Source organism: Ptychodera flava, chromosome 2 (assembly GCF_041260155.1).
Source record: "Ptychodera flava strain L36383 chromosome 2, AS_Pfla_20210202, whole genome shotgun sequence".
Taxonomy (NCBI): domain Eukaryota; kingdom Metazoa; phylum Hemichordata; class Enteropneusta; family Ptychoderidae; genus Ptychodera; species Ptychodera flava.
Window position 1 is genome coordinate 26,523,497 of NC_091929.1, and position 12,814 is coordinate 26,536,310.

The following is a 12,814-nucleotide window of genomic DNA, read 5'->3' on the forward strand; positions in this document are numbered from 1 at the left end:
AGCCTGTATATATAAATATAAATATGTATTTGGTGATAATTTAATTGGAGTCCAGACTGACAGTCAGTTGTCAGTGATACAAATGCATGGTACACATACATAGGCTGTGATAGCAAGCTGAATACTGGACAATTCAACATGCTGTAGTGAGTAGAACAAGAACGCAGTTGTAAAACTGAATAAAAATATTGCCAAAATTATCAAAGTTAATACAGCTACTGCCTACGGGTAGTGTCACTGTCACTGCATACCTGAACAGTGACAGAGACAGCTCTGACTCTGGTGTACATGGTAGTTGAAGAAGAGTTTTGGTCAAATGATACTCATGACAGTGAAACTCACTTGTACACAAGATCAGGCCAGAGAGCAACACATGGAAGAAAACATAGAAATTTTTGAATTTTTGGTAGGTCACTGTGCAATACGGCAATTAGCCAGAATTCACAATTTTCCTACTCTCTCATGATGCATTTTGTGTGCTCTTCAACAGGAGCAATTGACCTGGCCAGAGTTGGGTTAATTCAAGTTGGCTTTTAGACCAATAAATCTAAAAAATTCACGGATGCATTTAAAGAACTTGCCTTGGGAATATGACTATAGAAAGTGCTAAAACAGGTTGTGTTGAACACCTGTGAGCAGAACGGCGCAATACATGTTTATTTGTTCTGCGCTCACATCCTTTACAAATATGCGGGCCTGTGATAGTTCGGGGGGGGGGGACTTGAAAATTTTGACCATATAGAGGGGGGGCATTTGAAAATTTTTTAGGGTACTTAGGGGGGATCTGAAAAAAAATAAGATTTCAATCGAGATTCCTCCAGCCCCCCCCCTAATCGTTATTTGTGAACGAAGAGTAACACTGTCTATATATCATTTTCTGTCTTTTGCAGCTCTTGTCATATTTGATCAAATATATCGGAAATCGTCATCTATACGATGAGAACGACCCACGGAAGGTGTATTGTGAAAACGATCCACTTGGGAAAGTGTTTGGTGTTGCCGGATTCACCATTAAAGATGTCAAGTAAGTAGCCCCTCCATATCACAGTTGGCTCTCCCTATGAGTTGCATCGTCAAATCCACTTTGAAAAGATGGCAGCCACCATGTTGAATATTTAGGGGTTGTGGCCTTGCCTGGGTGCAAAGGAACAATTTCATTTGAAGCATTTCAAGGTTATACAGCTGAAACTTTTGACGCATGTTCAATTATCTTTATTCTGTTTTTGAAATACTCTTTCATATTCTCCTCCTGAAAGCATTACACTACTCTTTCAGTGCTCAATATGTCTGTACATGTCTGTAAGTCTTGTTAGAATGTACCTCAAGTACAGATATTGAAACCCCGAATTTTTTTAAATTCTTTTTTGATCTATCACTTGTGGGGGCTCATTTTGAAGCTCTTTTGGTGAAAAACTTTCACCGTCTAATTTTTTTTGAAATTAGAAAATTTAATTTTCCCCTTAAAGTTCACAAGGATGACTGGATATAACTTTTAACACGATGCTCTGGTCCCTACTCAATGCAATTAACCATGAACTTTAAAAGTTTTGAGATTAACCTTGAAATTGCAAATGAACTTTACTCATTTTTGACATTGTAAATATTCTATTTACACCGCTGATAACCCATAGATAACTATAGCACTGTGGAAGTGACATATCAGAGTGGAGATTAAAACAAATATTGTAAATTATCTTTAGATGCATAATATTTTGACCATTGCCCGAGCAGTAGGATGACACCACACATTCACAGTAATCGTAATGCATTCAAAATTTACAATATGAAAGCACATATATAAGGTTTGAGCTGCCTTGTCTTATATGTACCTATGATGTATTTCACCCTAGCCTAAAATTGTTCTAGCTCTGAAAATCTCATGATCACGTCAAATTAAGCTGCTCACCCAGATTCCCTATAGACAGGTCCAAAATCATCACTGATAGCAATGGGTTCGGACCAAACTACGGTCATGAAAGGTTTAATCAATGCAATTACATAGGCAGGGATTCGTGGACAGTAAAACAATCATGAATGAAAGACGCGATCTCCAATAAAAAAGAAGGTGAAAAGGAAATTTTCAAAGTAGATATAAAATTGTCATTCATGTTAGGTATATCAATTTACTTTGACTATGCTAAGTCTTCATTTGGTCATTAATATTTTTTGGAAGTTCAAGGTTGGTGACTAACTGTCGCTTATCTGCAAGAAGAACTTGCCCCAACAAAACTCTTTGGATTTTATCTGGTCACAGCTAATTTTAATCCCCAAATCTAATCTGCTGTGTATCTTAATCTTGTGATAGTTTAAGTTTCAGTTGTGACAGCAATTTAGAGCATATCTAATGATAAGAAGTGTTTTTGCCAATTGGATTTCCACAGCTGTACACAGTTTTCCCCATTTTCAAAATTCTTGAAAGAAAGCTTTTTAGTGGGTTTGTAGAAGTATTTGAGAGATACCCCATTGCCAGCATATGCAAACCTGACCAAGTTTTCAAACAAAGATAAAAAAGCCATACAACAGGATTAATGAATAAGTTTTGTAAGAAGATAGCTGATTGGGTTAGTGACAAAAAAGATTTTCAAGTTTTGTCAAGTTGTTGCATGATTTTATAAGAAGACTTTGCACAAACATGTCTACTCTGACAAAACTGTATCGTAAAGATAAGAATGTGAAAATGATGACAGCAATGAGTGTGCACATGTTTGGTTTGCTCGTGAAGAAATTGTTGTAAAAGAGAGGAAAAAAACAAAAAAAATAATAAAAATTAATCTTACTGTGATGAGGAATATTACTGCTGATGTGCAGCGTGCTCGGAAGGTTATATCTGATTGGTCGTTTGTCACTATTCACAGCAACTTAGGGAGTCTTTTTGTATTATTGAATCGGTATTACGGTAAGATTCAGTCACCCAATTGGACATCAGCTTCCAACACGCTGCACATCAGCCCAAATATTATAGTAAATATACCGCCCTGTTTTCCAAATTCTAAACCCTTTCACCACCATTCTATAACCCAAACCAATTGTTATCAATGATGCTTGTGGACCAGTCTACAGGGATATGGGGGTGACCAGATTAGTAGAAAAAGAGTCACACATTGAAAACAGAAAATTTGATTTTTGAAGATCCTCGAGACGTGCTGTACAATGGAAGTGTGAAACACTTGTAAAATTTGTAATCTATATTCAACAGAAATTTTATCAATATAAATAACGTTTTGGTATTTTTGTTTTCGTTTTCAGAAATTTGATGTTCGCTAATGTGAGTGTTGTCAGTGATCCAGCAAACCTTGGTAAGTGTTTCAAACTTTAATGTTTGTCTGTTTATACATCTGTCACCCGATTTTACACTATGTTTGTGGACGAAAACACCATCAAGGATTGTCCATCGGTTGAAAAATCAGCCTTTGCTATATACACAAGAATTTAATAATTTTATTTCATCACAAATTTCTTTCTTTCTTTCTCCATTTCTGTAGCGGAACACCATAACCCAAATTACCAACATCAAGTAAGACAGTCGTACTACACTCTACAACATCACCATCAGCAGGTAAGACTTTAACGCCTTTGTGAAGTTGTTGTATAGATGTGGGTTTTAGTGTTGCATCAGAAATTGAATACCTCTTAATAGTAGCCAATCTGTTCATTAGTTACTTTTAAGTATGGAAATCAATAAATGGTCATTAAAATGCATTTTATGAATTCCAAAAGTGATATGAAATTCAAATGTGTGACCATGACTTTTTGAAGCCTCTTTAATCATGTTAGTGCCAAAGTCTATTTTTGTCCCCTTTATTAAATAAACCCCAGTCAATTTTTCTCTGGTTTTCGCCAAAATTTTGAGAAAAAACTGCAGCCAATGAAATGTAATATCCATTTGGTCCAACATTATCAAAAAATTACAGAAAAATTCATAAAAATTGATAAAATTTTGCACTAAAATTTTGGCGGGAGAAAATTAAGCACTCTAAGGATTGAGGACTGAACAGTGACAGTAGTAGTTTATTAATCAATGTAGCCTAAATGTGCCAAAATTTATCTTGATGAAACAAAACAGCTACCATTGTTAAAATGTATGTAACTTTTATAGTTTGATTGAATTTTGTCAAAATGTGTTTTGAAAACATCTCAAACATTCAAACTATTCAATCGCTTTTACAGATGGTGTCAAGGAAGGAGGCAGGTCACGTTACCATGGCATCATGCTCCACCGCCAAGGCGGCATCCTCAAGTACTATGGCAACACCCATAGCAACAGCAGCCAGTGGCTCCATGCCAGCGCCCATGCCACCTGTTGTCATGGAAGCGGCGGTATCAACCAGCTCCACCAGGTCACCTTCAAACTCTCCAGACTCCAAGGTCAAGTCGCTAGGTGGCGCTGCTTACATCTCACCTGCAAGAAAACCAGGTATAGTTGCACATGTAAATGAGAGTTAGAGTGTTCCCTCTGAGTGAAATGACACACCAATACTCAAGAAAGTTCTCTTTCAAGCAAAAAAATGTTGCATATAATATATTCCGGCATACAGCTGTTAATAACAAATTTACAGAAGTTTGTTATATGACTCAGAGAATTGAGAAGCGTCGCAGGTTAGAGGGCGCTATTCATGTTGCTTTGAATGTAGACTTAGCTTTGTCTTAGACCATCTAGAACAGGCAAGCTCTGTGTTTCAGGAGCTTGTAAAACATGCCGTTTTACAAAATAAGTGTAGTTGAAAATAGGACACCATTGAGCTATTAAAATGTAGCATAAAGTAGCGAATAGCGTAGCATTATATGTGTAGGTAAATGTATGAGAAATGGTACAAGTACCGGTATGCTTGCCCTGATTGGTCAAGATATTCTTCTAAATAGGCACATTGTTTCCTTTTTGTATCACGGCCATGCTTCTTTGGGAGAGAGCAAGTCAACAGGTCAAAGTTCATGCAATTGTAATGACAGTGTCAAGAGAATGTTATTTCCAAAGAAAAATTATGTATTGAAGAATATTGCTGATTTTCAAATCGCCATGTATTTTCTACTTTTTCCACAGATTGCGTGAGCAAGGAAAAAGAACCACAATCCTCAACGGAGTCCTCGGCAACAGTCGAGAGCAAAATGTCACGGAAAAGTACAGACATTCAAAGTTTACAAGTAAGAAAATTATTCTCCTTCAAATTCATTAGCTTTGTCTGTAGAAGTGTCGACTTAACCAACTGTTAATTAAGCATGATTCTTTCCTTTGATCCCATTTTGAAACACTTTTTGACAAACAAATCAATTTTTTCCCCAAAATGAAGATTTTAATCAGTTCCAATCTTATGATAGAATAGGTTGGTCTGTCACACATGTACAGGTGTCATTTCAGAGGTATAATTTGTATTCTGCTTTCTAATCACCCAGGGACATGAGACAGCATACGTTGCCGACTCATCAGACGATCTCTGGTTCTTGGAAGAGGATGATCATTTTTCCGTTGAATACGAAGTTGAATCTGAAGCCAGTGAGGGGTATCAGTTTGGCAACACTACGTCAGAGACAGACAGTAGTGATGCATCCACAGAGGTCAGTACTGATTCCATTATCAGAATAAAACTGACCCTCCGATACAGTCACTCATTAAAGGAACAGTATTCTGTTTTTTAAAGCCTAATCCTGCCAGACAGTATCACTTCCCCATCTGCCGAATCAGTAAAAAGCAGAATTGAACCAGACCTATACATATTTTCATCAACTTACATGTAACAAGGTATGTTGTAGAGGGCTGGGTCACCAATCATCATATTTTTATGCATATTCTAGATATTCAGGGGCCTTCAAATATTTAAGTTTTTGTTAAAATGCAACATATGGGACCTCTCACGCCTCACTGGTTGTAACCAACTTTATCTGATGGTGACATAAGAACTTGGCAGGTTAAGGGTCAATATCAACTACAGTTTCTTGTTCTTTTCCCCAAAGCGTGTTGAGATACATAGTATTCAGCTTGTCAACCCAGTTTTTAAGTATGTAGGACTGCATTGTTCTTGTTGAAAAGTGAATTCTGGTCTGGACTTGAATAAATTCAAATGTACCGGTAAATGATAACAATGCATTTTACACATACAGAGGCTAAGTTGACAAGCTAAATAGTTCAACTTAAAATCATACTAGAGTAGCGATAAATGCTTTACAGAAATCAAATTGTCTGCAATTTGCCACGTCTAAGGAGAAAATACACTGATATCTCTACCCTTTCACAACAATGGTTTGGCCCAATCCTTCATTATCAATGGTGATGGTGGACCTGTTTACATGGAATTTAGGGTGAACAGATTAATAAAGGTTCTCTTTTCAACAAAATTTTCCACTGTAAACAGTGATCATTTTTTGTGCTTTATCGACTTAACTAAAACTGATTTCGACAGCGACACGTCACTATGTATTGATAAATATATCTCCGTTTTACTTAAACTGTCCACATTCACTCTGAACAGAATTCAACCTTCTTGTATCTGGACTAAATTTTGTCTCTGATTCCATCATTCCAGGTTTATGAAGTTTTGCAGCTTTGCGATGACAATGATTCGTGTTTTGCTGATGATGACAGCAGCGACACTGATGGTGAACTTACGGATCAGGTGAGTTGTGTGTTTACAGTAGCTGTTGCTATGGCAACCTCTCCTTTGAGCCATACATATTTCACATAGCTGCCGGCTGTTTAGAATATTGTAGGTTTAAGATTATTGCTTTGGTCAGTGTCATGTTTGATTATGTGTACACAAGAGCTTCTGTTGCTTTTGTGTCTGAACGATGATGCTATTGCTATGGGTAACCATCAAGTTGGATGATGAATGATTACCATGGTTACTGTCACATCTGGCATGTCAAAGTTAACCGGAATGTCTCTCTCACAAATCTCCAACTATCAGGATAAATGGGCTTGCTCCGAATGCTCTACCTGGAATTCACCCATCCGGAGGAACTGCATCCGGTGCTGGGCCTTGAGGAAAGGATGGCTACCGGACAGCGAGAGACTGTCCCAGCTCAAAACAATCCGGGAAAACCGTCAACTGCAGAGATCAATATCTGCGCCAGGTAAGGAAAGAAGTTGATGTTTTATCTAACAACTTGAAACCATTTTCAGCGGTGATCTTGACATTACGGCTAAACTATCGTCTCACTACACCAAACATCTGTACCCAGTATTGTTTGACCCTATCATGGCATCCATGCAACAAGTCCACGAATATGTGTCAAAAAATAGCCGAATTTACATTAAGTCTGTTCAGATAATTTCAGTGTTTGATATCATACTGCTGATTAATTATTACATGAATACATAATTATGTAAAGTGCATTGTGGGTAACATTCTCCACTAACAACATGTCATAAAATTTTCATACAGAAAAAAATTGTTCACACACTTTGCATAAATGATAATTATTCAAGCATGAGATGTAAATTAACCTGTTCTACTCGTTGACCCTTTGAGTGCCAAAGTCTATTTTTGTCCCCTTTATAAAATACACCGCAGTCAATTTTTCTCAGATTTTTGCCAAATTTTTGAGAAAAAAACTGTAGCAAATGAAATGTGATTTCCATTTGGTCCGAAATTATAAAAAACGACAGAAAAATTAATAAAAATTGGGAAAATGTTGCACTAAAATTTTGTCGGGATAAAATTACATCGCTCAAAGCGTTAAAAAGTCCGCAATTACCTCTGATAATGATAGGTTTGTGCTAAATTATGGCCACTGGGTGAAAAGGTTAAGGGTTGCATCCTACATACATACGGCCTTCACTTTGACAAATTTTCCAAAATATCCTGTCTGTTTTGATCACAGATGCAATACTACACCAGACTTCATCAGCCAGCGGTAGCGCCTCCGTGAGACCAGGTAGCGGCGGTCTCCATCGTCCCGTGCCAATCCGCTGTGGGGAACCAATCAGTAGTCTGGAAACATCCATGAGGTCAGTCGCCGTGGGTGGATACGATGAACCTGATATTGGTAAGCAACCAGAAATTGACATCACTCGTATAGAGTTTGGATTCCTTGTCTTATTTTCTGTTGTCTACACTCTTGATGCAGTATTTTTTTCAGTGATAAACCTATTGTGTTACCTGGGTAGAATGCGCCTCAGGGACAGATATTCAGAATCTCAAACTTTTACAATATTCTCTTTTCTAGCACTCTTAGGGGCTAATTTTGAAGCTTATGGAATAGATAAATTTTGCAGGCTTAGTTTTGTGAAAAGCAGGAATTTTATTTTTCTCCATAAAGATAACTCAGGGATGGTGGCCATGTTGAATTTCAAATAACAATAAATATTGAGTAATTTGTTTCTCTAGTACCGAAATATGCATAGTTAGCCCCAAGATTTATTCTTGATTTTGAAAGAGAATGGTTGAAAGTTTGAACTGCGTTAATTAGTTCAGGGAGCCCAGGAAATGCAAAACTTAGAACAGAATACAAAGATAAAGAACTCAAATTCCTAATGAGTGGCATGACAACAGAACTTACTTGCCATTAAAATGTAATGGAGGCCAGGGCTTTTGGTTGAGTTATAATTAATTAATTCAAGTTAGGCACTGATCACATTCATGCCAAGATTTTAGTATCACAATTCCAGTAATTGACATTCTGCCTTCATCAGGGTCTGTCTAACCTGCTCACCTCCATTTCTGTATAAACTGGTCCACACTTACCATTGATAAGGATAGCTTTAAGCCAAACCATGGTGATGAAAGGGTTAATAACAAAAATGGCTTAATTCCTCAGCAATGAATGTTCATGAATCAAAGTAAGTTTAGGATTAACCGTAGTTATGTTTCCAGGTTGCAATTAATATGTTTCTATTTTTCTTTTGCTCTTTCATTCAGGTATTCCAGGAGAACGAGGAAAATCTTCCCAGACTGGACAAAGTTTGCAGAATTCCCCATCACGGAAAGGAAAAGATTTTCCTGATAGTTCATCCAGTGGACCAGATGGCCCTGAGTCTTGCACAGTTGATGATGCTGTTGGACAGAGAGAAATCCGACTTGCCGAGGATGAGGCCGGCATCTGGCCGGTACAGGGGCACCAAGCTGTGCCTGTCATTGCTCCCGGTGATTTGCCAGTTGCAGCTGATGGAATTGGAGCACCAGCTGCCGGTGATGTGCCAGACACAGACCCATCAGATGTGGCTGGCATTCCTTTGGTCTACGCCCATGCCGGTCCACACGACGTTCCGGACACAGATCCAGCAGATGTCGCCAGCTCTTCTGGAGTCGCTGCTCAAAGCAGCGGTGCCTTTGGAACGTCAAGTCCTCAGGGCACAAAGCGGTCATTGTCAACGGCTTTGGATTCGCCGGAAAGACTTCCCCTGAAGAAGCGGAAGACGAGCCGGGATAGCCAGTCTCCAGGAACCATCAGTCCTGGAAGTGACCGGCTCTCTCCATCTGGCCGGAGACTTGATTTCAGCTCACAAACAGATACAGATGTCAATGAGTATGACGCAGAGAGAAATACATCGCATTTTCAACTGAGAAGAAGTCCCCACATCCAGACGCTGAGGAAGGATTCGTCTCAAACCACCATCTCACCCCAGTCTCAGGGTGACCCATTCTCCCAGCATGCATCTGGCTCTGATGATAAACTCTCACCTCGACTCAGAATGCAGCGAGAGGGACGCAGTGACTCAGGTGTGCACATGACTTCACACTCGTCACTCGGAAGTGAGGTGTCGACATCGAGCAGGACGACGGGACTGTTTCACCCGCAGCCTGTGTCAGCAGCATCAGCAGCTTCATCATCATCATCACCGCTGAAATCGTTCGCCGAGAAGCCCAATCCAGCGATGGCGTCCACGCCATCTACGTCTCGTACGAGTCCAACCCAGCAACCCGGACCGTCATCATCTACTCCCAAGCCGCGAGACTCGCACAGCTTCAGCGATATGTGCATGATCTGTCTGACACGGCCAAAAGCCGCTAGCATCATCCACGGCCGAACAGGCCATCAAGTGTGCTGCTACTCATGTGCCAAAAAGCTTCGTCGCCATGGTAAACCATGCCCGGTCTGCCGACGCCCAATCCAGCTGGTCATCAAAAATTACCTTGTCTGAATATTCCAGTGTATTATTTATTGACCCTTAACCTTTAACCCTATTGACCTTCAACTGTGTATACCCTTTGACCCCATGAGATCCAATCATCATACTGAAGCTGTAAAATTAAACCAAATTCATTTTAGGGGTCAGAGGTCAAACTCGTTTTCTCATTTAAATATGTATGCAACTTTAAGCATTTATTTTCATAATAATCTTGGTCTGAAATGAAAGAAATTCTGCTTGCCAATAAATTATTTTCTGCTTGGAAACTGATTTCACAAAATCAGAGAAGCTTTGGTGGTTTTTCAAACTTTTATGCAACCTATATCTACATGATTTTATTGATTTAAGGAATCACCAGTGCTACTAATTGATGTTATCATTCCTTGTTTAATTACAATGGTGCAAAAAAAAATCTGAAATTTTTGGTTTGAGGAGAGAAAAATTGACATTCTCATTATAAAATTTACTGCATGTTTTCAAAAATCTGCATCTGCATTTTTGTCATGGTACACAGAGTATAACAGTTTGTAAGATAACTGATTAAATTTTAAATATGATTTGGTTTTATATATGGAATCCTGCTTTTCTTCATGATATAATTTTGACAATCTAAAGTGATCCAAGTGTTTGACTTTTTTAAAACATGGTTTATATCATATGTTTGAACCATTTTGAATTGAACTCACCGACTGAAAATTAACAGAGAATATTCTCTAAATAATCACCTATTTATTATCTCTGTTGTATGATTTTGACAGAAAGCCTGCGACCAAACGTCAAACTTTTTCAACTCTCTGTGCCTATGCCACTGTACCAGTGTCAAAGCCAGGCATACGGGGATCAAACCAAATTTTGATGGTGATGCATTTTCTGTTCTCACACACAACAGAGTTTTTTTTTCAAAAAGTAACATCAAACGGACTAAGTTTTGATAATGACATGGAGCTGACCTGAATCGCCAAGGTTATACATAGCTAAACTGTATACTAAAAGCTGCTCAGAATAGATTGCACATTTGATGAAGACTGCGGCCATTTTCCAGACGGCATGAACAAGTGCTTGTCTCAGGGTGCCTTTCATGATGAATAAATACAAGCATACCCCATAGGATAATGTTGAATTGCACTTTAGCTCACCACGGGCCCAGTATGACTCAGTCATCCCAAATAGACATATTGTCCTCTAGCAGGTGTACAAAGTAGTCAAGTAAAATTTTAGTGAACCCTATTGTATTCAGAGAGGTTTTGCAACTTAACCTTTTTAGCGCCAAAGTCAATTTTTATCGTCTTTACAAAAGATACCCCAGTCAATTTTTTTCAGATTTTTGCCAAAATTTTGATAAAAAACTGTAGCCAGTGAAATGCGATGTCCATTTGGTCCAAAATTATCAAAAATATTACAGGAGAATTCATAAAAATTGGTAAAATGTTGCACTGAAATTTTGGCGGCAAAAATTGCAGCACTCAAAGAGTTAAGGTCAGCTCAGCTCAGTTCAGTTTCAATTCATTCAGGATTGGATATTTTTTACAGTTATAACATTCCATTCCATTTTCACGTTAGAGAAATGCCGTCAATATTTTTCCAGAGCTTATTTACATGCCGGGAATGAATGCCAAGGTCTGGTAAGGAATTCCGCTCTGCAATAACATGAAGGGAGAACGAGTAATTGCGAATGTCAAATCTGCTCTGATTAGAACAGAGACCACTTGGAGGGGTTAAACTGTATACCAGCTAAAATCCCAAATTGTTAAAAAATGTGAAATCACACTACCACATTCTGTATGTACTAATTTACACAAAGCGAGTCTTGCGGTAGAGAAAACACAATTTACAAAGTAATCATTTTCGTGCCTTACACAAAAGAAAACGCTCTAAGGTGATTCCACTCTAACTTCGGGTATAATTTGTTGCTTTCAGATAAAGAGAAATTTTTAACCTGCAAAATGCAGGGAAATATAATATTAATGTCTAAAGTTAAATTTCCATGAAACTTTGTTGCGATACTCTGTTAATTTCTCTTTTACAAGCTGTATAGGATAATGTATTGTGGCAATTACAGGTTCACTATTTTAGCCTGCAGACCCTGTTTCTAAATGGTTTAGTCCAGATGTCAGTAGATAAGTTTATTTGCAATTGATGGACCATACCACTGGTACAGAGAAACAGGGAATATAACACTCTAACAGTGCAATACAAAACATTTTTTCATTATTTAATCAGTGTAGTGTTCAGTTTTAGTTTTGTAAAGTTTTAACTTTCAAGAGTAACATTTTGAATTTTGCTTCATATTTTATTAGGTCCACAACCATCATTCTCAATCAGTTACACAAAATGTACCCATTTTTTTTTCACCCAGTAGATCAAACCCTTCATGTCAGAGAATAGGGCTAAATTATTTAACTAAGTGGTGGGGAGAGTCACATGTGGTTGTTAAACAACTGATTTCTAGTTAGTTCCAGATGGCCTCCAGAGGGCGCCCTCTGGAACTGTTGGTTTTGCACGTATTCTTTGGGCATTTCTTTCCGTTTGAGAATTTTAGTTGATTTGGTTCCCAATTGTATCAGTTTTTACGATGGAATGCTTAGATCATACTGGGAAAGGCAGTTTCTTTTGCAAGTGAGTGCAGATTGAGAGCAAATTTCATGTCTTCTTGTCTGAAAACATCTTCAAAGTTAATACATTTAAAGAGCCAATGCATAAACTTTGAAATTTCAAATTTTATGTGTTCCTTGGAAATGTAGATCAGAAATATCT

General features: G+C 38.1%; 1 protein-coding gene across 6 annotated transcripts in view; it reads left to right on the plus strand.

Moving 5' to 3' along the window:
• Positions 1-12,276, plus strand: part of LOC139117998 (serine-rich adhesin for platelets-like) — a 37,482-nt gene extending 25,206 nt beyond the window's left edge. For 5 of the 6 annotated variants that reach the window (XM_070681272.1, XM_070681294.1, XM_070681316.1 and 2 more), the window contains 10 exons: positions 891-1,024; positions 3,247-3,296; positions 3,483-3,556; positions 4,168-4,414; positions 5,039-5,139; positions 5,389-5,550; positions 6,516-6,605; positions 6,897-7,062; positions 7,813-7,977; positions 8,850-10,629. In XM_070681272.1, the coding sequence (XP_070537373.1) occupies positions 891-1,024; positions 3,247-3,296; positions 3,483-3,556; positions 4,168-4,414; positions 5,039-5,139; positions 5,389-5,550; positions 6,516-6,605; positions 6,897-7,062; positions 7,813-7,977; positions 8,850-10,072 (2,412 nt within the window). In that variant the 3' untranslated portion in view covers positions 10,073-10,629. Of the gene's footprint in view, positions 1-890; positions 1,025-3,246; positions 3,297-3,482; positions 3,557-4,167; positions 4,415-5,038; positions 5,140-5,388; positions 5,551-6,515; positions 6,606-6,896; positions 7,063-7,812; positions 7,978-8,849 lie in introns of all 6 variants that reach the window. The other variant, XM_070681283.1, reaches the window with a different exon arrangement.
• The last annotated feature ends 538 nt before the right edge of the window (positions 12,277-12,814 follow it).